Source organism: Physeter macrocephalus, chromosome 3 (assembly GCF_002837175.3).
Source record: "Physeter macrocephalus isolate SW-GA chromosome 3, ASM283717v5, whole genome shotgun sequence".
Lineage (NCBI taxonomy): Eukaryota > Metazoa > Chordata > Mammalia > Artiodactyla > Physeteridae > Physeter > Physeter macrocephalus.
In genome coordinates this window covers 18,593,591-18,621,200 of record NC_041216.1, presented here as the reverse complement: position 1 = coordinate 18,621,200, position 27,610 = coordinate 18,593,591, and the positions used below count along the sequence as shown (strand labels likewise).

The 27,610-nt window shown below is 49.5% G+C and overlaps 1 protein-coding gene across 1 annotated transcript; it reads right to left on the bottom strand.

Annotated features, from left to right (window-relative positions):
- Positions 1-27,399, bottom strand: TAS1R2 (taste 1 receptor member 2). Its single transcript, XM_028487779.2, is given in 8 exon segments — positions 1-874; positions 877-1,106; positions 1,109-1,465; positions 1,920-2,043; positions 13,133-13,339; positions 15,547-15,825; positions 15,828-16,313; positions 26,823-27,399. Coding segments are annotated over 8 exon segments (2,565 nt in total). The 5' UTR covers positions 27,378-27,399; the 3' UTR covers positions 1-547.
- Positions 27,400-27,610: the final 211 nt, after the last annotated feature.

Genomic DNA, 27,610 nt, shown 5'->3' with positions numbered 1-27,610 from the left:
TTTATTCCCGAGCATTTATGGGCTCAGCCGTACTCAGAGACAACAGAGAAGCCAGGGATTCGTGCTCTGGGGGAATCTTGGGGATGAGACGCGGACACACGGGCAGCTAGTGAATGAGGCAGGGCAGCATTATTTGAGCTCACAACCTCCAACCCCAGCCCAGCCCTCCAGCAGGCGGTCCTTCACCGTGAACCTGCAGGTACCCAGAGTGACCACCAGATGGCGCCCGTAGGCTGCCAAACTGGACTACGTCCTTGGAGACCAATAGGTCCCCTTGGGTTGTTTTTCTAGAATGGGGTGGCATTGCCTGGTAAGCTAAACAGCTCGAGGGAAAGGAATGAAGGGCAAATGTTTCTAGGCATCCATCGCTAGGTGGGTAAAAATGGCCAGGACGCAGAGAACCTCGGAGGAACGCCAAATCAGATACCAGGGCATGGTGGTAATCGTGGGTGGCTTCCTTGCATCCATCTGGGGTTGAACAAGCAAGCCCCCGGCCTCCATCTCCCAACGCTGAGGCCCTCATCCCAATGGGCAGATGATAGGAGTGCTAGTCCCTCCCCATGGTGTAGCCCTGAATCATGCTGTTGAAGTAGGCTGGCGTGCTGCGCTCCAGGTAGAAGAGAATCGTGTAGCACTTGGGGCCGAAGTAGCCCAGGGTGATGCCCAGGAGGTGAGGCACAGTGACCAAGAGGTCCAGGATGGTGACCAGCACCCCCTCGTAGACAGACATGAAGGTGCAGAGGAAGACGGAGGAGGTGAAGTAGAAGGTCGTGCAGAAGGTGATGAACTTGGCCTTGTAGTAGTTGGTGGGCAGCTCCTTGCCTATGTAGGCGAAGCCGAAGCCCAGCACGGAGACGAGCAGGTCCAGGCTGGTGTATGGATCAGCAGCCCCCGGTGGTAGCTGGGGTTGCAGGACAGGGTCGTGATCTTGGGGTCATCGGGGTAAGGGCGGGCAGTGGCATTGGTGGTCACGGCCAGTATACTGCTCCCCACGATGACCGTCTTGAGCACCGTGATGAATGCCACGAAGACGTAGGGCCCATGGTAGCAGACCCAGAAGCCGTAGGCACGTGGGAGGCGTCTGGCCATCTTGAAGATGCAGAGCTCACGGTGATACAGGAGATGCAGACGGTGAAGTAGAGCGTGAAGAAGGCCCGGAGGCAGAGGCACATGGAGACCATGGGCGGCCCTACGTACACGGGGACCACCATGTATGCCATCAGCTGCGGCGTCAGCATCAGGAAGCACACGGGCCCCCCAGCCGAGCAAACCATGGGCGTCTGAAACTGCCTCCAGAAGATTATCAAGATGGCCAGGGTGCTGAGGAAGCCCAGGGCAACCAGCACGACCACAGTGATGGTGGGTGCCTCATGCCATTCAAGGAAGGCCAGCTGCCGCTTGAAGCAGGAGGTGTCTTTCCTGCGGGACCACTCGTAACTTGGGCAGGGCTGGCAGTCAAATTCACCTGCAAGAGCCCACAGCAACTCCCATCAGCCGAACCTGCCTTCTCAGCATCTACATCCACTGGGCCTGCATTGGGCCAGGCCCCAGCAGGAGAAAGAGAGCTAAGGGCGACCAATGCTCACTGAGTCTCTTACACCCCCTGACTCATCAACTCCTCACAGCAACCCCATTTCACAGATGAGGAAACTGAGGCTCAGCCAGGTAAAGTCACAAAGCCAGGAAGTTATAGAGGCAGGATGTGAACTGAGGACTCCTTGACTCAGAGTCTAATAACTATAATTCCTTCCTCCCAAGACCTCACCCTCTGGTGGGAAGGACATAATCCTTGGCCTTTGGACACTTATGTACCATGGGGGAGACCCCAGAGACCCTGCCAAAGGTGAAGGGCCCTGGAGACCACCCCCCTGCCAGGGCAGGGCAGTGGCAAGGCAAGCATGTGGGCCCATGAATCATACCTGCAGCTCGGTTGAAGAATGTGCCAGAGAGGCAGTCAATACACTCAAAGCAGCAGGGGTGGATGCCAGCTGGCTTCTTCTTTTGCCCAGGCTGGCAGTCCTTGGAACACACAGACACAGGGATCTGGAGGGAGGAGAGCAAAAGACACTGAGTCCTCTTTCTCACTCTCTGGGGGCTCCCTTACCCTCTCTAACTCATCCCCAGCAGGATGCTCAGGGGAGGGGAACTGGCTTCTGTCTGGGAGGGGGAGGGGTGCTGGGATCGCCATTAGAACTGGACCTCTGTAGGCACCTTCTTAGTTTCGCCCAGCAAAGACCTAATCCACCTTCTTCAGGTAAGAGCACCCAGCTGTTGAGACGGAGACTTTCTGAGGTTGCTGAGTGAATAGGATATAACTCTGAAGCTGCTAGCAGCCCACTGGTTTCCAGGGGGAGAACATGCCTGAGGAAGGATCTGGGAGATGGAGAGGGTGAGACCCTGGATCCAGCCTTGCCTGAAGCTTCCCCTTCAGGTCAACTCCTGGGATTTTCAGTGATGTGGGGCAATAAACTAACTTTTTGCTTATATTGCTTTCTGTCACTTACCACCAAGAGTCCTAATTAACACATCTTTTATGGAGGGGCAGGGGTTTTCAGGTGAGCAAGAGCAGGTAGGCAGTGGCCATGTCTATTGCTTTTACTGCTATATTTTTTTCTTTTATTAAAAATAAATTTACTTATTTATTTATTTATTTTTGGCTGCATTGGGGCTTCGTTGCTGCACGTGGGCTTTCTCTAGTTGTGGCGAGCGGGGGCTACTCTTCATTGCGGTGCACAGGCTTCTCACTGCGGTGGCTTCTCTTGTTGCGGAGCACGGGTTCTGAGCGTGCGGGTTTCAGTAGTTGCGGCACGTGGGCTCAGTAGTTGTGGCTCGCGGGCTCTACAGCGCAGGCTCAGTAGTTGTGGCACATGTAGTAGTAGTAGTAGTAGTAGTAGTAGTTGCTCCACAGCATGTGGGATCTTCCCAGACCAGGGATCGAACCCATGTCCCTTGCATTGGCAGGCAGATTCTTAACTATTGTGTCACCAGGGAAGTCCCTGCTGTATTTCTAGAAACTAGAAGAGTGCCCAGCAAAGAGGAGGCCTCCAATGATTGTTTATTAAATGAATGAATGAATGACAAGTACTCGACCTCAGAGCCCTTCTCTTCTGGCCTCTCAGAGATCACCTGCTTTCCTGTTCCACCCCTCTAGTCTCTCTTGCACATGCATCAGATGATGTTTCTGGATGTCTTGTTCGCTCCCTGAAACCTCGTGGAAGAGCCTCTCCATCAGCCAAGTTAAGTCTGATCCCCTGCCAGCCTTCCCTCTGTGGTCTTTTCTGCCTCCTGTGGGACCACACATGTGCAGGCATATGCACACCAACACACACACGCGCACACACGCCTTATCCAGACCTACACCCCGCCACTCCTTTGCCATGTATTCTCCCCCTCCTCCAAATTCATCTCTTCACTAACTCTGAGCCCCTAAGTAACCAAATTAATCCTACCTCTTACCCATGGAGTCTCAACCTGATATTCACACGTTCATTCATTCGAAAAGGTATTGAGTACACACCGATGCCAGGCACTGGAAATATAGCTGTGAACCAAATGAGACAAAGTCTCTGTTCTTGTGAAATGAATATTTTCATGGGGAAGAGAGACAACACACATATAAATTTGTGATACAACAGATGGTGATAAACATTGTGAAGGAAAATAAAGCCATGCAAGGGATTTGGAAAATGATGGAGGAGCTGATTGCACTTTCACATTGGGTGAGAGGCGAAGGAAGGCCTCATCCAGCAGGTGACATTGGAGCAAAGATGTAAAGGCTGGGAGGGAGTAGGTCATGAAGATATCTGTCTAGGCAGCAGGGACAACACGTGCAAAGGTCCTGCGGTTGAGAGACTTGGCATAGTCGAGGAGCAGCAAAGCCAGCATGGCTCTAGCAGAATGAGCAAGAGGAAGAAGAGTGGATCTGTTCAAAGAGTTGGAGTCAAAATACTTTGGCTTTTACTCTGAATGAAATGAGAAGGTACTGGAGGATCCCAAGCAGGGGAGTGACAGGATCTGACCTTCATTTTAACAGGATTGCCCTGTCTGAATATAGATCATGAGGGGTAATGGCACAACAGGAGACCAGGCAGGGTGTTATTGTAACAGCCCAGCTGAGAAATGGTGGCGGTTCTGACTAAAGAGAGAGCCGTGGAAGAGGTGAGAAATGGTCAGATTCAGCATGTGTTTTGAAAGTAGGCTGGACAAGATTTACTGCTGGGTTGGATGAGAAAGAAAGGAGTCAAGGATGACTCAATGCTTTTGGTCAAACAACAGAAAGATGGTGTTGCCTTTTACTGGAATGGGAAGACCTTGAGGGAGCAACTTTGCATAAGCAGGTGAATATTTGACTTAAAGTTGAGGGGAGAAGTCCAGTCTGAAGATATAAAAATGGAAGTTATAAACCTATGGATCATATTTCCAGCCATGTAGACAGAGAAGAGAATAAGTCCATTGGCTGAACTCTTGTACCCTCCAGGGTTTAAAGGTCAAGGAGATAAGGAGGGACCAGGAAAGGAGACCTAGAAGGAGTAGTCATAGCTGAAGGGGAACCAAGAGAGAGACTGGCCCAGAATTTGAGTAAAGATATTGTTTCCAAGGAGAGGAAGTAATCAGCTGTGTCACATCTGTTCACAGTTTGACTACGATGATGATGGTTAGATTGGCACTATCTAGACATCAGTGACCTTCACAAAAGCAGTTTCAGAAGAGTGATGTGGTGGAAAGCCTTGTTGGTGTAGATTCAGGAGAGAATGGGGAACTTCTGGTTTCTGGTCTGGCATGTAAGGAGCTTGGAAGTCATCACCTCCATCCTCACAGCAAGAAAAAGGCTGAACAAGCTAAAAATTAACAACCCTTCTTAGGTCCATGAGAGAACTGGGGTCATGGGGCAAACTACAGATGCCAAAATTGGGGAGACAGGTGCACACAAAGAGTCACAGCTTAGCAGGAGCAGGAAATGCTGCTGGAGGCAGCAACTGGTAGGAGCAGCTAGAGAGCAAATGACCAGTTGCTAGGACTGAGCTCAGACTAGCTTGAGAGAGACCTCTAGGGGTGCATCCTTAACCTCAGGAGCCCCACCAGCTTCTCAGGGTAAAGACTGCTCTCCAGCAAGGGGAGAGGAAAAAGCAACCATTCTGAAATACACCCAGAGCATTCTGTTCTCCTTAACAAAGGCCTGCCTTCAAGGGAAACTATTTTACCACAGCTGAATTGACATAGGGGAAAGGAAGTACCCAACTGCAGCCCCCCTCTAGCCTTCCTGTCTCACCGAAGGTGGGGAGAGCTGAGAGGCAATTGTGAAGGGCACAGCCCAGGGCACAGGCTTACCAAAAGAATAAAACCTGGTCACAGATGATTCCAGAATTCTTCCCCTCCTCCCACATCTTACCACCACATCATTCAGGCTCCTGTATAATAACAGGGGATTACAACCAAAAGAACTGCAAGGCTCAAATTCTGTTTAAGAAGGAGTCTCTAGGGAAACCCAAAGCCAGCAGGGAAGACCAAAAAAGGGAGACATTAGAGGAAATTTTAGCCTCTGACACCACAGCTTTGGCAAAGAGTAAACATAGCCTCACTCCTACCCAAATAAACATAAAACCTCATGCTAAAATTTATCTACCTCAGTTCCTTTAACAAATACATCATGTCTGGCTTTCAACAAAAAATTACAAGGCATGTTAAAAGACACAAAAAAAGTCTGAAGAGACAAAACAAGCATCAGAATGAGACTCATATATGGTAGAGATTTTCCAATTATCAGACAGGAAATTTAAAATAACTATGATTAATATGCTAAGAGCTGTAACTGAAAAAGTGACGAACATTCAAGAAAAGATGGGTAATGTAAGCAGAGAAATGGAAACTGAAAAAAAGAACCAAAAGGAAATGCAACACATTTTTTAAAAACCTATGGTAACAGAAATAAAGAATGCCTTTGATTGCCTCATCAGTAGACTGGACACAGCTGAGGAAAAAGCCAGTGAGCTTGAAGATATATCTATAGAAACATCCCAAAGTGAAAAGCAAAGAGAAAAAAAAAAGTGAAAAAAAGAGAGCAGAATATCTAAGAGCTATAGAACAATTGCAAAATATGTCACATACATATAATGAGAATACCCAAAGGAGAAGAAAGAAACGAACAGAAGAAATATTTGAAGGAATATAGGCTGAGAATTTTATAATTATTAATGACAGATACCAAATCACAGATCCAGGAAGTTCAGAGAACACCAAGTGGGATAAATACTTTTTAAAAATTACTCTTAGGTATACAATATTCAAAATGTAAAAAAAAAAAAAAAAAGTCTCAAAGGAAGCCAGGGGGGTGGAAATACCAACAAAAATGTTTACTAGGGAAAAAGAGGACCTTTATAACCATAAAAGGGTCAATAGATCAAGAAGATATAATCATTATAAACAGATATGCACCTAACAAGAGAGCCACAAAATACATGGAGCAAAGACCATCAGAATTAAAGGGAGAAAAGACAATTCAACACATAATATTCCCCAGTAATAATTGAAGACTTCCATACCTCACTCTCAATAATGGATAGAACAACCAAACAGAAAATAAGTAAGGAAATAGAGGACTTGAACAACACAAGAAACCAACTGGATTTAACAGATATACATAGGACACTCTACCCAACAACAACAGAATATACATCTTCTCAAGTGCACATGGGACATTTTCCAGATAAGGACAGACCTTATGTTAAACCATGAATTAAGTGTGAATAAATTTCAAAAGATAGATATCACACAAAGTATCTTCTCTGACCACAATAGGATGAAGTTAAAAATCAATAACAGAATGAAAACTGGAAAATTTACAAATTTGTGAAAATTAAACAATGCTCTTACACAACCAATGAATCAAAGAACTCACAAGTGGGATTAGAAAATACTTAAAGATGAATGAAAATGAAAACACAATGAACCAAAACATGGGATACAGCAAAGCAGTGCTAAGGGGGGAATTTATAAGGCTATAAACACTTACATTGGGAAACAAGAAAGATCTCAAATCAACAACCTAACTTTACAGCTTAAGGAACTAGAAAAAGAAGATCAAACTAACCCGAAACTAGCAGAAAGAAGGAAATAATAAAGATTAAAGCAGAGTGAAACAAATTAGAAAATAGAAAAATATTAGAGAAAATCAATTAAGCCAAAAGTTGGTTCTTTGAAAAGATCAGCAAAATTGACAAACCTCTAGCTAAAATGGCTAAGAAAAAAAGAGAGGTTTCAAATTACTAAAATCAGAAATGAAAGTGAGGACATTCCTACTGATTCTACAGAAATAAAAACAATTATAAGGGAGTACTATGAGCAATTATACACCAACAAATTGGATAAACTAGATGAAACAAATTCCTAGAAACACAAAATCTACTAATACTAAATCATAAAGAAATAGAAAATCCGAATAGACCTATAACTAGTAAGGAGATTGAATCAGTAATAAAAAAAATCTCCCCACAAAGAAAAGTCCTGGATCTGATGGCTTCACTGGTGAATTCTACCAAAAACTAAAGAGGAAGGAACTCTCAACTCATTTAGTGAGGCCAGCATCAATCTGATAACAAAGCCAGTCAAAAAGACTTCAAGAAAAGAAAACTACAAACCAATATCCCTTATGAATATTGATGCAAAAATTCTCAACAAAATACTAGCAAACTGAATTCAGCAGCATATTAAAAGGATTATACACCATGATCACATGGGATTTATTCCTGTAATACAAAGATAGTTCAACATATGAAAATCAATCAATGTAATACACCACATTAACAAAATAAAGGGGAAAAAAAATACATGTTCCTCAGTCATAAGAAAGAATGAAATTTTGCCGTTTGCAACAACATTGATGGACTTGGATGGTATTATGCTAGTGAAATAAGTCAGACAAAGACAAATACTGTATAATATCACTTATATGTGAAATCTAAAAAATACAACAAGCTAGTGAATATAACAAAAAAGAAACAGACTCACAGATATAGAGAACAAACTAGTGGTTACCAATGGGGAAAGGGGAAGAGAAGAGGGTCAATATAGGGGTAGGGGATTAAGAGGTACAAACTACTATGTATAAAATAAGCTACAAGGAAACATTGTACAACATAGGGAATATAGCCAATATTTTATAATAACTATAAATGGAGTATAACCTTTAAAAATTGTGAATCACTATATTGTGCCCCTGTAACTTATATAATATTGTACATCAAGTATACTTCAATCAAAAATAAATAAATAAAATAAATTTAAAACACATGATCATCTCAATTGATGAAGGAAAAGTATTTGACTCTTTCATGATAAAAAACCACTCAACAAACAAGAAGTAGAGGAAAACTACCTCAACATAATAAAAGCTCTATGTGAAAAGCCAACAGTGAATATCATATTCAATGGAGAAGGACTGAAAGCTTTTCCTCTAAAATCGGAACAAGGCAAAGATGTGCAGTTTCACCCCTTCTATTAACACAGTACTGGGGGTCCTAGCCAGAGCAATTAGGCAAGAAAAAAAAAGTCATCTAAATTGGAAAGTAATCAATAAAATTACCTGCTCACAGATGATATCTTATATGTAAAATATCCTAAAGATTCTGCAAAAAAATTGTTAGGACCAATAAGTGAACTCTGCAAAGTATCAAGACACAAAGTCAACACACAAAAATCAGTTGTTTTCTACACACTAACAATGAATAATTCAAAAAGGAAATTAAGAAAATAATTCTATTTACAATAGCATCAAAAAGAATAAAATACTTAGGAATTAACCAAGGAGGGAAAGACTTGTACAATGAACACTACAAAACATTTCTAAAAGGAATGAAAGAAGACATAAATAAATGGAAAGACATCCCATGTTTACAGATTGGCAGACTTAATATTGTTATGATGTCAATACTACCCAAAGCAATCTACAGATTTAATGTAGTTCTTATCAAAATTCCAATGAAAAAAAATTCCAATGAGGTGTTTTTGCAGAAATACAAAAACTGAAATTCATATGGAATCTCAAGGAACCCTGAATAGCCAAAACAATCTTGAAAAAGAACAAAGCTGGAGGAATCACATTTCCTGATTTCAAAACTTTCTACAAAGTGGCAGTAATCAAACAGTGTGGTACCAGACTAAACAGACACACAGACAAATGGAATAAAATAAAGTCCAAAACTAAAACCTCACATATATGGTCAAATGATTTTCACAAAGGTTTCTAGGCCATTCAATGGGGAAAAGATAGTTTTTTAAACCAATGATGCTGGGAAAACTGGATACCCACAGGCAAGAGAATGAAGTGGCCTGTACTTAACACCATATATAAAAATTAACTGAAAACAGATCCATGACCTAAATGGAAGATTTAAAACTATAAAAACCCTTAGAAGAAAACACAGGACAAAAGTTTCACGACACTGACTTTAGCAATGGTTTCTTGGAGGTGACACCAAAGGCACAGGCAACAAAAGAAAAAAATGGTCAAATTGGACTTAATGAAAAATTTAAAATTTATGCATCAAAAGATACTATCAACCAAGTACATAGACAACCTATAGAGTGGGAGAAAATATTTGCAAATAAGATATACAAGGGATTAATACACAGAATACAGAGAACTCCTAAAACTCAACAACAACCAAAAAACCAACCTGATTCAAAAATGAAAAAAATAGACTTGAACAAACATTTCTTCAAAGAAGATATACAAATGGATAATAAGCACATGAGAAGATACCCAATATCAGTAATCATTAGGAAAGTGAGAATCTAAACCACAGTGAGAGACCACTTCACACCCATTAGGATGGTTGCTATCGAAAAGACAGAAAATAACAAGTGTTGGTGAGGATGTAGAGGAATTGGAACAGTGAGCTTTTGTGCACTGCTGGAAATGTAAAATGGTACAGCCACTGTGGAAAACATGGTAGTTCCTCAAAAAATTAACAATAGAATTAACCTATGATCCAGCAATTACATTTCTGGGTATATACTCAAAAGAAATGAAAGCAGTCTTGAAGAGATATTTGTATACTCCTATTCATAACAGTATTAATTTCACAATAGCTAAAATATGGAAGCAACCCAAGTGTTCATTTATGGATGAATGGATGAGCAAAATATTATATATCCATAAAATGGAATATTATTCAGCCTTAAAAAGGAAGGAAATTATGATGCATGTTACAACATGGATGAACTTTGAGGACCTTATGTTAAGTGAAATAAACCAGTAATAAAAAAGACACATGGGCTTCCCTGGTGGCGCGGTGGTTGCGCGTCCGCCTGCCGATGCAGGGGAACCGGGTTCGCGCCCCGGTCTGGGAGGATCCGGCATGCCGCGGAGCGGCTGGGCCTGTGAGCCATGGCCGCTGAGCCTGCGCGTCCGGAGCCTGTGCTCCGCAACGGGAGAGGCCGCAACAGAGGGAGGCCCGCATACCACAAAAAAAAAAAAAAAAAAAAAAAAGACACATACTGTATGATTCCACTTATATGAGGTATCTAGTGTGGTCAAATTCAGAGATAGAAAGTAGAATGGTGGTTTCTAGGGGCTGGAGGAGAGGAATGAAGGAGGAGTTACTGTTTAATGGGCATAGAGTTTCAATTTTGCCAGATGAAAGTATTCTAGAGATGGATGGCGGTGATGGTTGTACAACAGTATAAATATACTTAATGTTACTCAATGGTCAACTTAAAAACGGTTAAGACGGTAAAGTTTACGTTATGTGTATTTGACCACAATTAAAACATTGGGAAAAATCTTTTAAGATGGTAACATTTATGGGGTTTTTTTGCCATAGTTAAAGATAATTTTTTTAAGTAACAAAACTCATGAAATACAATGAAAGCAGTACTTAGAGGGAAGTGTCTAGCTGTCAACGCCCACATTAAAAAAGAAAGATCTCAAATCACATTCACTACCTTGTTGCAGAGTTGTGTACTCTGCTACTGTCTGTCATGACAGAATCCACATGGAACTTGATCCCTCTAGAAGACATGGGTCCAGCAACCACAGGGTGGAAAAAAGATTGACCACACTCACCATTCTTTGCAGAGGCCCATTGTAGAATCAGGGCTTCTCATCTCCAGAACCTTAGATTCTGCTAGAACAAAGCATGGTCTCCAAAGGGGGAATACTCCCACCAGCAGACACAATAGGGCTCTGTGGTTACCACCTGGTCATTTAGGGGGTCTCATGCCAGCGAACGAGAAAGCCAAGAAAGGAGAGGTAAATGACTTGGATTAGCGGGAGGGGCTAGGAGTGCTGCCAGGGGTAGGAAGGAGTAGGGATCCAGGCGATTCCCCAAGGTGGCACTTGGTGCTTCTGGCCCGGTGATGACTGCTACTAGACAGCCACCGGACCACAGGCCAGCAAGGACAAGGTGACAACAGCCTCTGACACCTTGGGGCTGAATGTCTGGATCACCCCACATGCCAGTGACCTAGAGCAGCCAATGGCTGAGGGTGAAGGAATCCAGAATGGACGGTGGCAGAAAGAGGGCGATAAATCAGGCCCACCCGGGACCCAGGGCAGCAGCAGGGCCCGTGGCTGGGTTCACTCTACTCCCCGTGTGCAGAGACCAAACTGGCCGCTCTCTGCCCAGGGGCTGCAGGGTGAGACGCCCGCAGGGAGCTGCTGGGCATCACACGAGCGCGAGCTGGAAATGCCAGGGAATTCATACCCCCGGAACAACCCTTGACCACTGGGAGATACGGAGCCAGTGGATCAGTGCCATCCTCTTCCCACCCTTGGGGACCGTTCTAAAGTGACTTCTGAGAAGGTTCAGGTAAGATCCCATGGCTCACAGCAGCGTCCAGCTTGAGAACATTCCCTCATACTGACTTTCCCTCTTTCCCTGTTAAATACTCCCCAGCCTCCTACTCTTGTTCCCCCAGATCATATCCTGAGATAAACCATCTGCACATCAGCCCTTCTCTCAGGCTCTGCTTCCTGGGGGAAAGCCAGGCTAAGACACTTATTTGTTGACTTGTGTCCCTTCAAAATTCCTATGTTAGAGTCCTAACCCCAGGACCTAAAAATGTGATCTTCTTGGTAAATAGGATCACTGCAGGTGTAATTGGTTAAGATGAAGTCATACTGGAGGAGGGTGGGTCCCGACTCCAATGTGACTGATGTCTTTATAAAAGGGGGAGATTTGGAGACAGACACACCCACGGGGAGAACACCATGTGAAGATGAAGGTAGAGATCAGGTGATGCAGCAGGAGCCAGGGAAAGCCAACAGGGACCAGCAAATCGCCAGGAGCCAAAAGAAAGGCCTGGGACAGAGTCTCATTCACAGCTCTCCGGAGGAATCAACCCTCCAACACCTTGATCTTGCACTTCTGGCCCCCAGAACTGTGAGACAATATGTTTCTGTTGGTTAAGCCCCCCAGTTTGTGGTCCTTTGTGATGGCAGCCTTAGCAAACTAAAAAGACACCAACCCAATGTACTCCATAAAAATCTCCAAGAAGCTCAGAAACTAGGAGCACCAAATGCCTCTGGAACAGGGGTCGAGTGGGGGTGGGGAGAGTGATGAAGACTCTGAAAAGTTTTTAGATTCCCTCCCTCACCCCACAGGGCCGGGTCTCTATCCTCCCCTCCCCAGCAGCATTCTGGCAGCTTATTATAGAAAGAGGGTAAAACAAAGGAGCTTTAGACTGACAGATGTCGGACACGGTGGAAAGCAGAGCTATCATCCCCCAAAATGTGAGTGTTCCTTGATAGGGTGTAGCCTGAATGCTGTATAGAGAGACACGGACAAGCTGTGTGCCCTTAGGCAGGTCATGCAACCACTCTGTGCCTTCAGTTTTCTAACGCATAAAATAGGGAGAAGAGTAGCATCTATTTCCCAGGGTTGGCATGAGAGTTGAAGTCTTTAACACACACATGTCCTGAGCCCCTCGGTCCTGAGAAGCCAGAAAGCCCTGAACTTGTACAGTTCTCCATCAGAGGGAAAAAAAAAGGCTGGTACCCCAGACAGTACACCCACAAACAGAGACGCCACCAGCTGTCGAGAACGAATCCCAGGTAAAAGGGTCCTTGCCACCCCAGCATGAGCTCTGGGGCCCGGCCTCCAGCGCCCTCCCCCACCCCCTCCTGAGAGCTGACCATGTTGTTAGGAGTGTGCCAGGAGATGTCACAAATGTCCTTCAGCTGCCGCTTCGACGGTTGGTAGGAGGCGATGCTCTGGAAAGGGTTCTGGCTCAGGTCCCATTGCCACTGGATGACCTCCAGGTGCAGGGGCAGGTCCCCTTGCTCACTGAAGATCTGGTGGCCCAGGAGGGTGAAGTTGACCTTCCAGATCTCCGGAAGTAGCTAAAGGAGCGGAGGGAAGGGAAGTGGAGCTGGCATCAGAGGTTGGGCCAGACCTGGGAGCAATGCTACCAGCCCACAGGCCTCGATTTCCAAAACTCTGGAAAATGTGGCAGTTTGGAGGCAGTGGCTGAGAGCTCTGGCTTTAGAGTCAGATGCACCTGGGTTTAGGCATCAGATCTACCACCTGCCGTGAGGCCTTGGACCTGGCACTTAACCTCTATAAACCCCAGATTCCTCTTCTGCAAAGTGGGGGCCAAAATGGCCTGACCTTCTGGGCTCTGAAGCAATAAATGAGTGAATTTCCATTAGGGGCTCAGAACAGTGCTTGGAAAATAGTCAGCTCTCACCTCCTACTGAGATGTCAATATTATTCCTTTTCCCTGGAAGTCACTTCGGCCATCCCTCTGGGATCCAATATGAGGGGTCCGGAGTCCACTGTCTCTCCCACCTACTGGGGTCTCCCCTGCCCCCTGGGTCCTGCCTGCTGCCCCACACTTTGGAGCCAACTCTCTTTTCAGTGTCTCCCCACCCCATCCCCCATCATTCTCACTATGCAGAAGCTGGTATGAACTAGAACATGCTAGGACATCCTTTGGACTAAATTCCAGTCCTGGCTCTGTCCTAAATTTGCTGTGTGACTTTGGGCAAGTCACTGAACCTCTCTGGGCTGATCCCAAAAGGGCTTCCTGCTTAGTTATCAAATCAATCTGACTCCTAGGTCTTTCCTCCATAAATGAGAGAGTCTATTGGACTACATCTTGAGGGCCCAGAGCTCGCCTCACCTCAGGAACTGACAGACAGATAGCCCAGGGATTTGATCTCTAGCCTTCTCCCTGCCCTGCCGGGAGAGTGAGGACCTGGCTGAAGTCTCTTTCGCGTGTGCACAGGTTGCTGGGTCTGGGAACAATGGTCCTGGGAGCTGAGAGTGGGGAGGCTCCATGCCGGTGGTCAGCCTGAGGATGAGGATGGGGATGGCAACGGCCCCTGGGGAGCCAGCACTAGTGTCCATGTCACACCCCTGCAGCGACCTGGCCAAGCTGGGCTGAGGAACCTGGATTCCAGGGGTCCAGTACCTGGGGCCAGAAAGCATTTCCCTGTAATTCTCCTGAGTAGGCAGGGCCTGTTATTGGCAGGGGCCTGGGTCTCTCCCGGCTCCCCTTTTGGGTCTGAGCCTTGCTTTCCCTTCCTCACCTAGCCCCACCCCAACCCCAGCAGTGGCTCTACCCCCAAGCCCCAGCCTCTCTCCTAAGGCCAGACACTGGTGTCAGAAACAGAGAAGGAGACACTCAGCTTCTACTCTGCACCAGGTAATGTACATACATTATTATTAATCCTCATAATAACTCAGCAGCATACATATTACTCCTTCTGTTTAATAAATGAGAAAACTGAGACTCAGAGATATTAAATAACTTGCCCAAAGTTGCACAGCTAGTGGTGGCAGAACTGGAACTTGAACCCAGGCTGCCTGATTCCAAAGCTCTGCTCAGATCATCACCACCTGCCTCCTAACAGTCGGGCTGTATCAGAGATGCCTGAGGGGTATCAGGGGAGGATAAAGACGGGGGTGGGGAGTGGCTGAGCGATAGAGTAGGCAGCTGGTTCCAGACTACGAAAAAGTCAGTGAACTGTTTAAGCAGAGATGTCTAATGAGGAGTAGAAAGCATACATCTCTGGTGTATATCTCCTCTGCTCTTCTGGATCCTCAGTAAAACCTTCTACACCTTCCATAGGCCCAAGGTAGGGTGTGTGTGTGTGCCTGTGCATAAACCAGGAAAACACAGCTTTAAATTCCAGGCCTGAATCTAGGTGATGCAGAACTGGGACGATGAACCTGAGAGCTGATGAGAATACACAAGCTCATCCCCAGGGCCTCCACCCTGGAGAGGCTGCGGGGAGAACTGGGGCTCCGGCCTGCGGGGCTTCATTCTAGGGAATTTCACCCAAATCTCCAAGGACAGACTATCATGGATGGTGATGATTGAGTTAATTTGTTTTTTTAAAGGAATTTTGTTTTGTCACCACGAAGGACTCCTACGTGTCTGGAGGCAGGGCGTGATCCATGGCCTCTCCCACCCATTGGCCCAGAACCCACCAAGGGAAGGGGAGGATAGAGCAGAGCAGTGGGCAGCTCTGCGGTCTCCATGGCAACCACGGACTCTGCACCTGCTCCGTGGGGCCCTGGCTTTCCACAGGCCAGACCTCACCTGCCAAGGGTAGACCACCTCCTTGTGGCAGCCTGTCTGGTTGCAGCCCAGGAGGCTCTGCAGCGCGTGAGCCACGGCGTAGACGGCGGAGCACACGCTGTAGACCACGCGTTCGCCGGAGAGCGTGAGGATGGTGTTGAAGGACTCGGTGGTGTCCATACAGGTGTCACACTCCTGGTTGCAGGTGGCCCCCAGGCTGGTCCTGTTGAGCGCGGGCCGGCTGACCTGGGAGCGGCGCACGCGGAACTCGCTGAAGCCCGGGATGGGCACGCTCTGCCCAGGGTAGCGATGCCCAGGGTGGTGCCTGCGCGCCGCAGCTGGGTGAGGTGGTGCAGGACCGGCTCGATGGCCCAGGGTTCGGAGGCGACCCACGCTGCGCCCGTGGAGTTCTGGCGCAGAACCTCGCGGAAGAAGTTGAACAGGGCCAGGTCTGGCGAGAACACGGCCACCACGCGCGCCATGCTCTGCTGCAGCTTGCCACGATGGCCTCCAGGCGCCTCCAGACGATGCTGCGTCATCGTCCGGTTGGGCTGCGGCATGGGCAGCGTCTCCTGGAAGGCGATGCAGATGTCATGGTGGGCCAGGCGCTCGCTGAGCAGCTGGCTGCTGCCGCGGCCACAGTCATCGCTGCCTGTCAACGCAAGGATCCAATTCCAGCGGAAGTGCAGCATCAGCCGCCCCATGGCCTCCATTTGGCGATGCTCACCTGGCGCCGTGCGCAGCACCGCTGGGAAATGCAGCTGGTCATTGACGGCACCGTAGGTGATCTGCCGGAGGGGCGCGTCCAGCAGGTATCAGCGAGGGCCTCACAGGGTCCCGCCCACCACCATCATCCTTATGGCATTTGAGGAGCACACAGCGCCAGCCACGCCCAGGGCTAAGTGGTTTACTCCACCATCATCGTGGGCATCACACTAATGACAATGAATGGGGACCTACTAGGTGCTGGACCCTGAACTAGGTGGTTTACTCCATCATCACCACGGTCATTACAGAAATAACATTTCACAAGAATCTATCATGGGGCTTCCCTGGTGGCGCAGTGGTTGAGACTCTGCCTGCCAATGCAGGGGACGCGGGTTCGAGCCCTGGTCTGGGAAGATCCCCCATGCCGCGGAGCAACTAAGCCCGTGAGCCACAACTACTGAGCCCGCGCGTCCGGAGCCTGTGCTCCGCAACAAGAGAGGCCGCGACAGTGAGAGGCCCGCGCACCGCGATGAAGAGTGGCCCCCGCTTGCCACAACTGGAGAAAGCCCTCGCACAGAAAAGACCCAACACAGCCAAAATAAATAAATTAATTAATAAACTCCTACCCCCAACATCTAAAAAAAAAAAGAAAGAATCTATCACGTGCCTGGCCCTAGGCTAGGTGCTTTACGTTAACATCATCATGATTATCCTTGTAGTAACACTTACCAAGCACCTACTGTGTGCCATGCCCTGGCCCAAGTGATGTACACCATCTCACGATGGTCATCAGCCTGGTAGCCTTTAGTGAGTACCCACCACATGCCAGGCCCTGGGCAAGATGCTTCTCATCGACGTCAGCCCCGCCTCATCCTTTAGCAACACTGCTGACCACCTACTGTGTGCCAAGCCCTAGGCTAGGTGATTTCCATCATTATCATTCTCATGATCTACTAACATTTATTGAGTGCAGTGAACTGTTTACGCAGAGATGTCTAATGAGGAGTAGAAAGCGTGCATCTCTGGTGTATATCTCCCCTGCTCTTCCGGATCCTCAGTAAAACCTTCTACACTGGGCTTCCCTGGTGTGCCCCTGAGCGTAAAGCTTTCCTCCTCACCATCATCCTCCTCAGATTAGTCACATTTCCTTCCGCAGCCTCTGGGACGGCACAGTCTCGGTTTTCTTCCCCCTTCACTGGTTGCTTCGTCTCCTCTTCTCTATGACCGCTTGACCTTGGAGGACCCCAGGGCTCAGCCTTCAGTCCTGTATCTTCTCCATCTGCTCCCCTCCCCTTGGTGACCTCATCCAGGCTCCTGGCTTTAAATACCATATCCATGCTGACAACGCCCAATAGCCCTGCCCTGGACCTCTCTGCTAAATTTCAGACTCAGACCTGCAAACGCCTCCTTGACATTTCAAACTTAACGTAGCCAAAACTGAACTCCTGTCTCCCCTGAACCTGCTTCACCCACAATCTCCCCATCTTCCCTGAGGGTGACTCCATCCTTCCAGTTACTCAGGCCACAACTGTAGAGTCCTCATTGGCTTGTCTCTCTCAAACATGCCACCTTTGGGCTTCCCTGGTGGCGCAGTGGTTGAGAGTCCGCCTGCCGATGCAGGGGACGCAGGTTCGTGCCCCGGTCCGGGAAGATCCCACGTGCCGCGGAGCGGCTGGGCCCGTGAGCCGTGGCCGCTGAGCCTGCGCGTCCGGAGCCCGTGCTCTGCAACGGGAGGGGCCACAACAGTGAGAGGCCCGCGTACCGCAAAAAGAAAAAAAAAAAAAAATGCCACCTTCAAGCCCTCAGCACATCCCGTTGGATCTACCTTCAAAGCGTGTCCACTCAGTGCCCACACCATCCTAGTCCAGCCACCATCATTCCTGCTATGAGTTACCCCAATATCCTCTCCCCTCTCCCCTCTACAATCTACACTTAGCGTGGCTCCAGGGCGATTCTGCTCACACACACACCAGTCACACATTCCAGACCCTGCAACGGTTCCTGCTGCCACTCAAGAGCAGCCAGAGCCCATCAGTGGTCCCTGAGGGGCTCCATCATCGACCCCAGCCCTCACCGCTCCGGTTTCACCTCCTTCTCTCCCACGGGCCCCAGTTCTGCTCACCCAGTTCCATGAACACACCAGGCACCTCCCAGCCTCTGCATTTACTGACCCCGTGTCGTGGATGGTGGGTGCTCTTCTTCCTCCTTCACCTCCTTCAAGCCCCCATCCCATCTCCCTGTACCCACTCCGCCTGCCCGCAGGCGTGCCCCACCTGCCTTAACCTTGACTTGACTTTTCCTTTTATCCATTTCACTTCTCACTTCCTATCATCCTATATCACATACTTATTTACATTGATCGTCTGTCTCTCCCCACTGGAAGATTAACTCTATGAGGGCAAATTTCTGTGCATTTCCCCAGCTGCATCCCCAACACCTACAGCAATACCTGGCACAGTCGGTGCTCAATAAATATTTGTTAAATGAATGAAAGAATTACTTCAGTCCTGGACTAGATTCTTCACATAAGAATATTAACACTGGGCTTGCCTGGTGGCGCAGTGGTTGAGAGTCCGCCTGCCGATGCAGGGGACGTGGGTTCGTGCCCCGGTCCCGGAGGATCCCTCATGCCGCGGAGCGGCTGGGCCCGTGAGCCATGGACGCTGGGCCTGTGCGTCCGGAGCCTGTGCTCTGCAGGGGGAGAGGCCACAGCAGTGAGAGGCCCGCATAACGAAAAAAAAAAAAAAAAAAAAAAAGAATATTAACACTGATTGAGTACCTACTCTGAGTCAGATCCTTGGTGCTTGATATAATAAAAACAACAGCAAAAATTACAGCATTTGTAACTACCCACTGTGGGCCAAGTCTTGGGCTAGCTGTTCTTTAATGAGCAGATATTTTATGCCAGTTCTGGACTACGCCTTTTTGATCATGATGGTGAAAATAATTAGAATAGCAGTAGTAATTCTATAGCACTTTTCTGAGGACCTGCTGTGACGCAGATTCTGTGCTAGGCAATTATATAGGATAATATTGAGCACTTTCTGAGTTTTTATTCTCGTGCAAGATGCTTTACGTAACAATAATATCATTATTATTATTATTATTTGTGTGTGTGTGTGTGGTATGCGGGCCTCTCCCGCTGCAGAGCACAGGCTCCGGACGCGCAGGCTCAGCGGCCATGGCTCACGGGCCCAGCCGCTCCGCGGCACGTGGGATCTTCCCGGACCGGGGCACGAACCCACGTCCCCTGCATCGGCAGGCGGACCCTCAACCGCTGCGCCACCAGGGAAGCCCAACGGTAACATTATTGACTACCTATTGTGCACTAGAAATTCTTACCTAAATTGAATGCTTTAATCTTCAGACAGTCAAGGATGGGACTCTTATCATCCCACTTTAGAGATGGGGAAACTGAGGCTTGGAAAAGTTAAGAGGCTGGCTCAAGGTCTCACAATGACCAAGACTCAGAGGCCAGATGCACGCCGAGGTCCTTCTGCCTCCAAAGCCTGAGCTCTTAGCCAATAGGCCGGCTACTTTGCCAGGGCTGGGGTGGCTGTCCTGACCTTGTTTTTGCTCCCCGATCCAACACCCCCAGGACGAGTGGGGGTGGTGAGCTCTCAGGAAAAGCGCTCGGCTGCCCTCCTCCCCAGCCCCTTCTCCCAGGGCCCGGAGGCCTCACCTGTGGAAGGAGAAAGAGGGAGAGCAAGTGGGCCACGGTCATGGGGGACTCGGAGTTGTCAGGGCCGGTGATGGCCACCACGCGGGGTACGTAGTGGCTGTAGTCCTCCTGGATGGGCAGGAAATAGTCGTCCTGTGACAGGAAGTAGAGCACAGGATGGACGTTGTTGGACATGTAGCAGGTGTCCACCATCTCGTAGCCCAGCAGCACACTGGGCAGCAGGCTGCTGTCATTGTTGATTTCCTCCACTGCAAAGTGCATGGTCTGCATGAGGTTGTAGCCCAGCACCTTCATCTTGTACCTGGAGAGGCCGCAGTAGGGTGGAGTGGGCAACGGGTCCAGAGTGAGGAGGGGAGGGGAGGGGAGGGGAGGGGAGGGGAGGGGAGAGCCAGCTTGTCCCTCCTGCCTGCAGTAGGAAAGCCAAGGCACCGCCCAAGAAGGAACCACTCCAGAGGGTTCTGGCATTTTTACCACATTATTTTCACCATCCCACTGCTCTGAGATCACCATCGACCCTATGACCACCTCTGACGCTTTGATCTCTGTGGCCACCATCAGTCACTACCACTACCCTATGACCTCCGTCATCACTCTATCAATGTCCACCAATGTGACCACCATTACCCACCATGGCCTCCATCATCACTATCATCACTGTGACCATCATCACCTACTATTCCTATTATGGGTATCATCACCACTGCCATCACAGTCACCCCATGTCTGTGACCATCATTATCAATACCACTACCACCATCACCACCACCACTACCATCACCATCATCACCATCACTATCACCATCACCATCACCACCACCACCACCACCATCACTACCACCATCACCATCACCATCACCACCACCACCATCACTATCACCATCACCACCACCACCACCACCATCGCTACTATCAACTTCACCACCACCACCACCACCATCACCATCACCATCACCACCACCACCACCACCATTGCTACTATCAACTTCACCACCACCACCATCACTATCACCATCACATCATCACCATCACCACCACCATCACTATCACCATCACCATCACCACCACCACCACCACCACCATCGCTACCATCACCATCATCACCATCACCATCACCATCACCATCACCACTGCCGCCACCATCATCACCTACTCCATTTTCCTTATCACCAGTATTACTACTACCAACATTATCAACATCACCATCACTTCTATCACCACCATCATTTCACTAGACTCTCCACCATCATCACAAGCATCAAAATATCCAACATCATGCTTAGTACCATCACCCTCACCATTCTCAAGCCAGCATATAATCTTCCCCAACATCTTATAAATGGTTCATTTCTTATAGTCAGGCTTTAATCATCTTTGCACTCTCCTTCCTTTCTCTCTCTCTCAGAATGCCTCGCCCTCTCTGCACAAGATCACTATTTTATATTCCCAGGTTGGCTGCAGTATCCCAGCCTTCATGCCTGCCCGAAGGTGACCCATTCAATCTCTGAATGATGCTGCCACCCCAGTGGGTTCACAGGGGATGGAGTGCAGAAGAAAGCCCCCGCCCCCAGTCTTGGAAACACCCCTGCCCACCCAACCACAGCCCTGGGAAAATACAAACCTTCCTTCCAGTCTGAGAACCTGCCTCCCAAAGGTATAACAGCTGGGCCTTGGCATGGATTCACTGGGGGTCCCACTGATGCCAGAGGGAAGGGGGTTGGTTTTGATGGTCTCTAAGACCCCTCTAGGCTCTAACATCCCATAACTCTTTAGTAAGAGACGTGACATTGAGACACCAGCTTTCAAAATTTTAAGACATAGTCGCCATAGATTTTAATAACATGGACTGTGCCGGGCCACCCTGAGAGCCAGTGGGGTGCATCCAGGATGGGGGTTTGGCAATGAATGAGGAGACGCATTCTGACCTCTTGGTCTTGGCTTGGCCTCCCCAGGGCCACAGGACCAGCCTCAGCTCCCACCCCGCCCCCACCATCACTTCCAGCCTCACACTGGAGACTCACTCCTTGCACTTGGGCACCTGCAGCTAGTTGAGGTGGACAATGCCCTTCACGTTGGCATGGAGGGTGAAGAGGCCACCCAGGAGGTAATCCCCAAGCAAGTAGAACTTCGAGTTCTCAGTCAGCTCAGCCAGGGCCCGCAGCAGGAAGATCAGGTAGCAGACCACCCTGCCCTGGACTCCCATGGCTGGGAAGTGGAAGTGGCGGTCCCAGAGGTGGCTTTGCCTCCCTGGAGAGCTGGCAACCTAACACCAGGGGATTTGCACAGACATTTACATATGGGTCCTGTCGCTGTCCATGGAGCAGGAAAGCACCTGGGACAGGTAGAGAGGTTTGAGGGCTCTGAAGGAAGGGGAGGAGGCTGGAATTAGGATGATCCCTTCTTAGGGCACAGCAGAGCCTGGGTGGTCCAGGAGATCCCCATTTGGCAGTAGACGGAGCATGTCCTGCTAACCTGGCCACACCTACGCCTTCTGCCATTTAGATGAGGTCAGGTCACATCTCCCTGATGTTTCAAACATTTGGGAGTAAAGGACATAGATGTACCCATCAGGAGACAGAGTAGGGGGGCAAATGGAGCCCACACTCCAGAGCGTGACCAAGTTGGGGCTGGCACGTGGTCATGTGTCCCGCCCCTGACCCGTAGTAGTTGTTCCAAAACAGCAGCCACTGATACTAAGAACCAGGCATCACGCTGAGTGCTTGTCACTCACCGTCTCATTTAACACTCACAATAACTGGGACTATTATTAACCCCATTTCACAGGTGAGGAAACTGAGGCACAGAGAAGTTAAGAAACTCAGTGTCGGTTGCACAACCAGCAGAGCTGCGATTCAAATCACACAGCCTGACCTCAGGGCCTGGCTCTTAACCTCCATGCCATATTACATCGCGAGCACCTGGCTTTTGGTAAAAGCAGCAGAACAGCAGCAAAGAGATTGGGAAGTGGGCGTGGGGGAGGGGGGCCACCTGTCAGCCCAATAATCCATCATCACCTCTGCAGAGGGAGCCCCCTCTAGGTATCCCCCCTTGGATCCAGGACCCAGGGGCAGGGGTGTTGGCAGAAAGGAAAGTTGAAAATTCCTAATGTCCAAGGTGACTGTCCCCAAGGAGTGGAATGGAGGGAGACGGCTCCAGCAAATCAGGGACCTGTTTTAGTCAAAGACCCTTGTCCACGGAATGCTGTTTTGGTCCTTTCCTGCCCCAACAATATGGCCTAGCAGGAGCCTTGGGGGCCTGCTATAAAATGCCCAGCCTAGGTGGATATGTCACAGGCCTGAATGCTGCTCCTGGGGCCCAGGCTCATGGGGGGAGGAGGCTCCAAGGCACAAAAAGGGGATCGGAAACCCTGTACTGTCCCCCTGCCCACTCCTGCCAAGCCCTGATCCTCCTTCAAGGGCCAGTTGGAGCCTCACCTCCTCCTAGAACCCTTTCCTGGTGCCAGTTCACGGGAACCACTTCTGCTCTGCGCTGCGGTGACTCTTCCATCTGTATCAGCACTGCGCCCCTGGTAACAGACCTCCATCATTGACCAGCTCCTGCTGACGTGTGTGTCTACACTCGAGGAACACTGAGGCAGCATGACGCCAGCCGGCCTGGACTGGACATCAGTTCTGTGTGCTGTGTGAGAATGGGCAGGTTACTTAACCTCTCTGAGCCTGTTTGCTACTGAAATAGGAATAATAATTCTAGCCTCATGAGATCGGTGTGGGGATTAAATAAAAAGACATGTGTGAACTGCGCGGTGCAGGGCAGATCCTGGAGAAAGGTGAATTTGCCAGAGTGCGAGATTGTCCTTTCTTGTAATGAGATGAACTGCCCCGGGGGGCACCCTGGGCTCTGAGCCCAGCTGAAAGAGCCCAAGTCTTCTCGAAGTTACCCTGAAAGATACTGGCTGTGTCTTTAGCAACTCCAGAGGGAGGACCCCCTCCCTCGCCCCCGACCTCCCCTGGGATGGAGTCAACCCACAGACATTGAAAACAACAGGGAGAGGCCTCTGGGTGCTATAGAAAGATGCAGGATTTGCTGCGTGATTTGGGGCGTGGCCCTGGCCCTCTCTGGGTGTATGTAAACCAGTGGGGGGTGGGGGAGACCCAACCCATAGAATGAAAGGGAGAGCCCTGCACGGGGTGTCTGGAGGTGTGGGTTCTGGTACTAGCTCTCCCCTCTCCTGACCTCAGTTTCCTCATCTGTACAATGGGGAGGTCCTCTTTGGACTGCCCTTATTCACCCTCCGCGTCAGCAGTTCAAAAGCCCCTGTGCTAATTCACAGTGTCTATTGGTTCTCTCCAGACTCCTCCCCCTTTTGCCACACCCCAAGCTCAGACCCTTATAACTTCCTGTCTGGACCTCCCCGTCTGCCTCAGGTTGACAGTTGAAATCCCTGAAGGACAGCTCTGAGTCTATCATACCTTGGCTCTAACACCCCCTGGGACTCCACATTGCTGCAGGATCACAGCTGAGCTCCTGGCCTTGGCTTTCAAGGCCTCCCCAGCTTGGCCCCAGCTCACCCATCCTTCCCCGCCTGCTCTCTCCTGCACTGTGCGCCCCAAACTACAGCCACACTGGCCTCCTTGGAACGCGGTCCCTGGTGGCGTTCTAGGAGCCCCCGAGACCACTGTCCTCTGCCCTGCCAGATACTTAGGGAGTCGTGAGGATAATAACTAAATAGCACTTTTCTGGGGTGTATTATATGCCAGGCACAGTGCCAAGCACTTTTTATGCATCATATCATTTAGCTACCCTGCAAAGCAGCCATTATTACTCCCATTTTTAAAGTGAGGAAACTGAGGCTGAACAGTTAAGCAACTTGCCGAAAAGCACACCTTTAATAGGTAGTGACACTAGAATTTATTTATTTATTTTAATCTTTTTGGCCGTACCGCACAGCTTGCGGGATCTTAGTTCCCGGATGAGGGACTGAACCCGGGCCCACAGCAGTGAAAAAGAACCGGGTCCTAACCACTGGACCGCCAGGGAGTTCCCAATGACACTAGAATTTAGACCCAGGCTGCCAAGCTCTCAACCCTGTACTGTCTGATTTGGGTGTGTCCTCCCTCAGGAGCTGTCACCACTACACCCACCACGGGGGTGGGGACTGGTGCCGCCCTCTCCCAATGCAGGTCCCACCTCAAGGTCAAGGTGTTGGTGAAGGACCAGTTCCAGGCACAATGAGTGTGTGCGTCAGTTTGAAGAGGGAGAATAAAGATGCCAGTTGCTGGGTGGCCCTGGAATGTTCTGGAGACTCCCAATCAGGTCAGATTATTTAGCAAAGCTTGGGGGTAAGGGGATGGTAGAGAAAAAGATCCTCTAAGTTAACTGGAGCCCCCTGGGTGTGGCGTTGTGGAGGACAAGTGTGGCTGAGAAAGCCATGCATCCAGAGGGCACTAGCAGAGCCCACTATGTGCCAGGGCTGGATGGGGCACAAGGGACACAGCCAGGACACACAAGGGATACAGCTTGCGGTCTGGAGACAGAAAGCAGGGCCATGTGCTCGTGAAGGCAGCACATGCTGGAAGATGCCAGGGGCACCAGGTCCATCCATAGTGTGGCATATTATATCAGAGCTGAGAGGGTCTGCAGAGCTCCACAAACCTACCCATTATACAGATGGGGAAACTGAGGCCCAGAGAGGGCCAGTCGCCAAAGGGCCAGAAAAGCAGGTGGATTTCCCCTGGACTCCAATCAAGTCAAAAGCATGTCGGGACAGCTCTATGATGACCCACGCTGTGCTGGCTGCCAAGAAGGGGTAAGGAGGAGGGAAGGCGTGGGCCAGCCAAGAGCTCCATGGGGCAGGCAGCGTCTGTGCCACGAAGAATGGGAGGATGGTGATAATGAGCACAAGTTATTTCTATCATTAACACGGTTGGAGGGCTCATTCTACGCCAGGCTGCCATCCCATTTTATTCTCACTACCTTTCGAGGTGCTGTTATTATCTCTCCATTTTTCAGATGAGGAGACTGAGGTTCAGAGAGGGACAGTAACTTATTCAAAGCCACATGACAAGTATGTGGATTGGAGAAATCCAAGACCCTAATGGGGGCTCATAGGAATGGTGTTGACCAAGGTGCTCCAATGAGGAAGGAATGATGGGGTCCCCCTGCTTAGTGGGGGCTATTAGTCCAGATGGATGATCTTCTCTGAAGACTTAAATCTGAAGAAGGAGCCCTGGATGGAAAGTCAGAAGTCTTGGCTTCTGGTTCAGCTCTGCCCCAACCTGAATGCTGCCCTCAGACAAGTGGCTTCCATTCTCTGGGCCTCAGTCTCCCCACCTGTAAAATGGACTCAGTGCTTCTTAACATTTCAGGGGCAAGGATCCTTTTGAAATTTTGATGAAAGCGGCCTCTCCCGCTGCAGAGCACAGGCTCCGGACGCGCAGGCTCAGCGGCCATGGCTCACGGGCCCAGCCGCTCCGCGGCACGTGGGATCTTCCCGGACCGGGGCACGAACCCACGTCCCCTGCATCGGCAGGCGGACCCTCAACCGCTGCGCCACCAGGGAAGCCCAACGGTAACATTATTGACTACCTATTGTGCACTAGAAATTCTTACCTAAATTGAATGCTTTAATCTTCAGACAGTCAAGGATGGGACTCTTATCATCCCACTTTAGAGATGGGGAAACTGAGGCTTGGAAAAGTTAAGAGGCTGGCTCAAGGTCTCACAATGACCAAGACTCAGAGGCCAGATGCACGCCGAGGTCCTTCTGCCTCCAAAGCCTGAGCTCTTAGCCAATAGGCCGGCTACTTTGCCAGGGCTGGGGTGGCTGTCCTGACCTTGTTTTTGCTCCCCGATCCAACACCCCCAGGACGAGTGGGGGTGGTGAGCTCTCAGGAAAAGCGCTCGGCTGCCCTCCTCCCCAGCCCCTTCTCCCAGGGCCCGGAGGCCTCACCTGTGGAAGGAGAAAGAGGGAGAGCAAGTGGGCCACGGTCATGGGGGACTCGGAGTTGTCAGGGCCGGTGATGGCCACCACGCGGGGTACGTAGTGGCTGTAGTCCTCCTGGATGGGCAGGAAATAGTCGTCCTGTGACAGGAAGTAGAGCACAGGATGGACGTTGTTGGACATGTAGCAGGTGTCCACCATCTCGTAGCCCAGCAGCACACTGGGCAGCAGGCTGCTGTCATTGTTGATTTCCTCCACTGCAAAGTGCATGGTCTGCATGAGGTTGTAGCCCAGCACCTTCACCTTGTACCTGGAGAGGCCGCAGTAGGGTGGAGTGGGCAACGGGTCCAGAGTGAGGAGGGGAGGGGAGGGGAGGGGAGGGGAGGGGAGGGGAGAGCCAGCTTGTCCCTCCTGCCTGCAGTAGGAAAGCCAAGGCACCGCCCAAGAAGGAACCACTCCAGAGGGTTCTGGCATTTTTACCACATTATTTTCACCATCCCACTGCTCTGAGATCACCATCGACCCTATGACCACCTCTGACGCTTTGATCTCTGTGGCCACCATCAGTCACTACCACTACCCTATGACCTCCGTCATCACTCTATCAATGTCCACCAATGTGACCACCATTACCCACCATGGCCTCCATCATCACTATCATCACTGTGACCATCATCACCTACTATTCCTATTATGGGTATCATCACCACTGCCATCACAGTCACCCCATGTCTGTGACCATCATTATCAATACCACTACCACCATCACCACCACCACTACCATCACCATCATCACC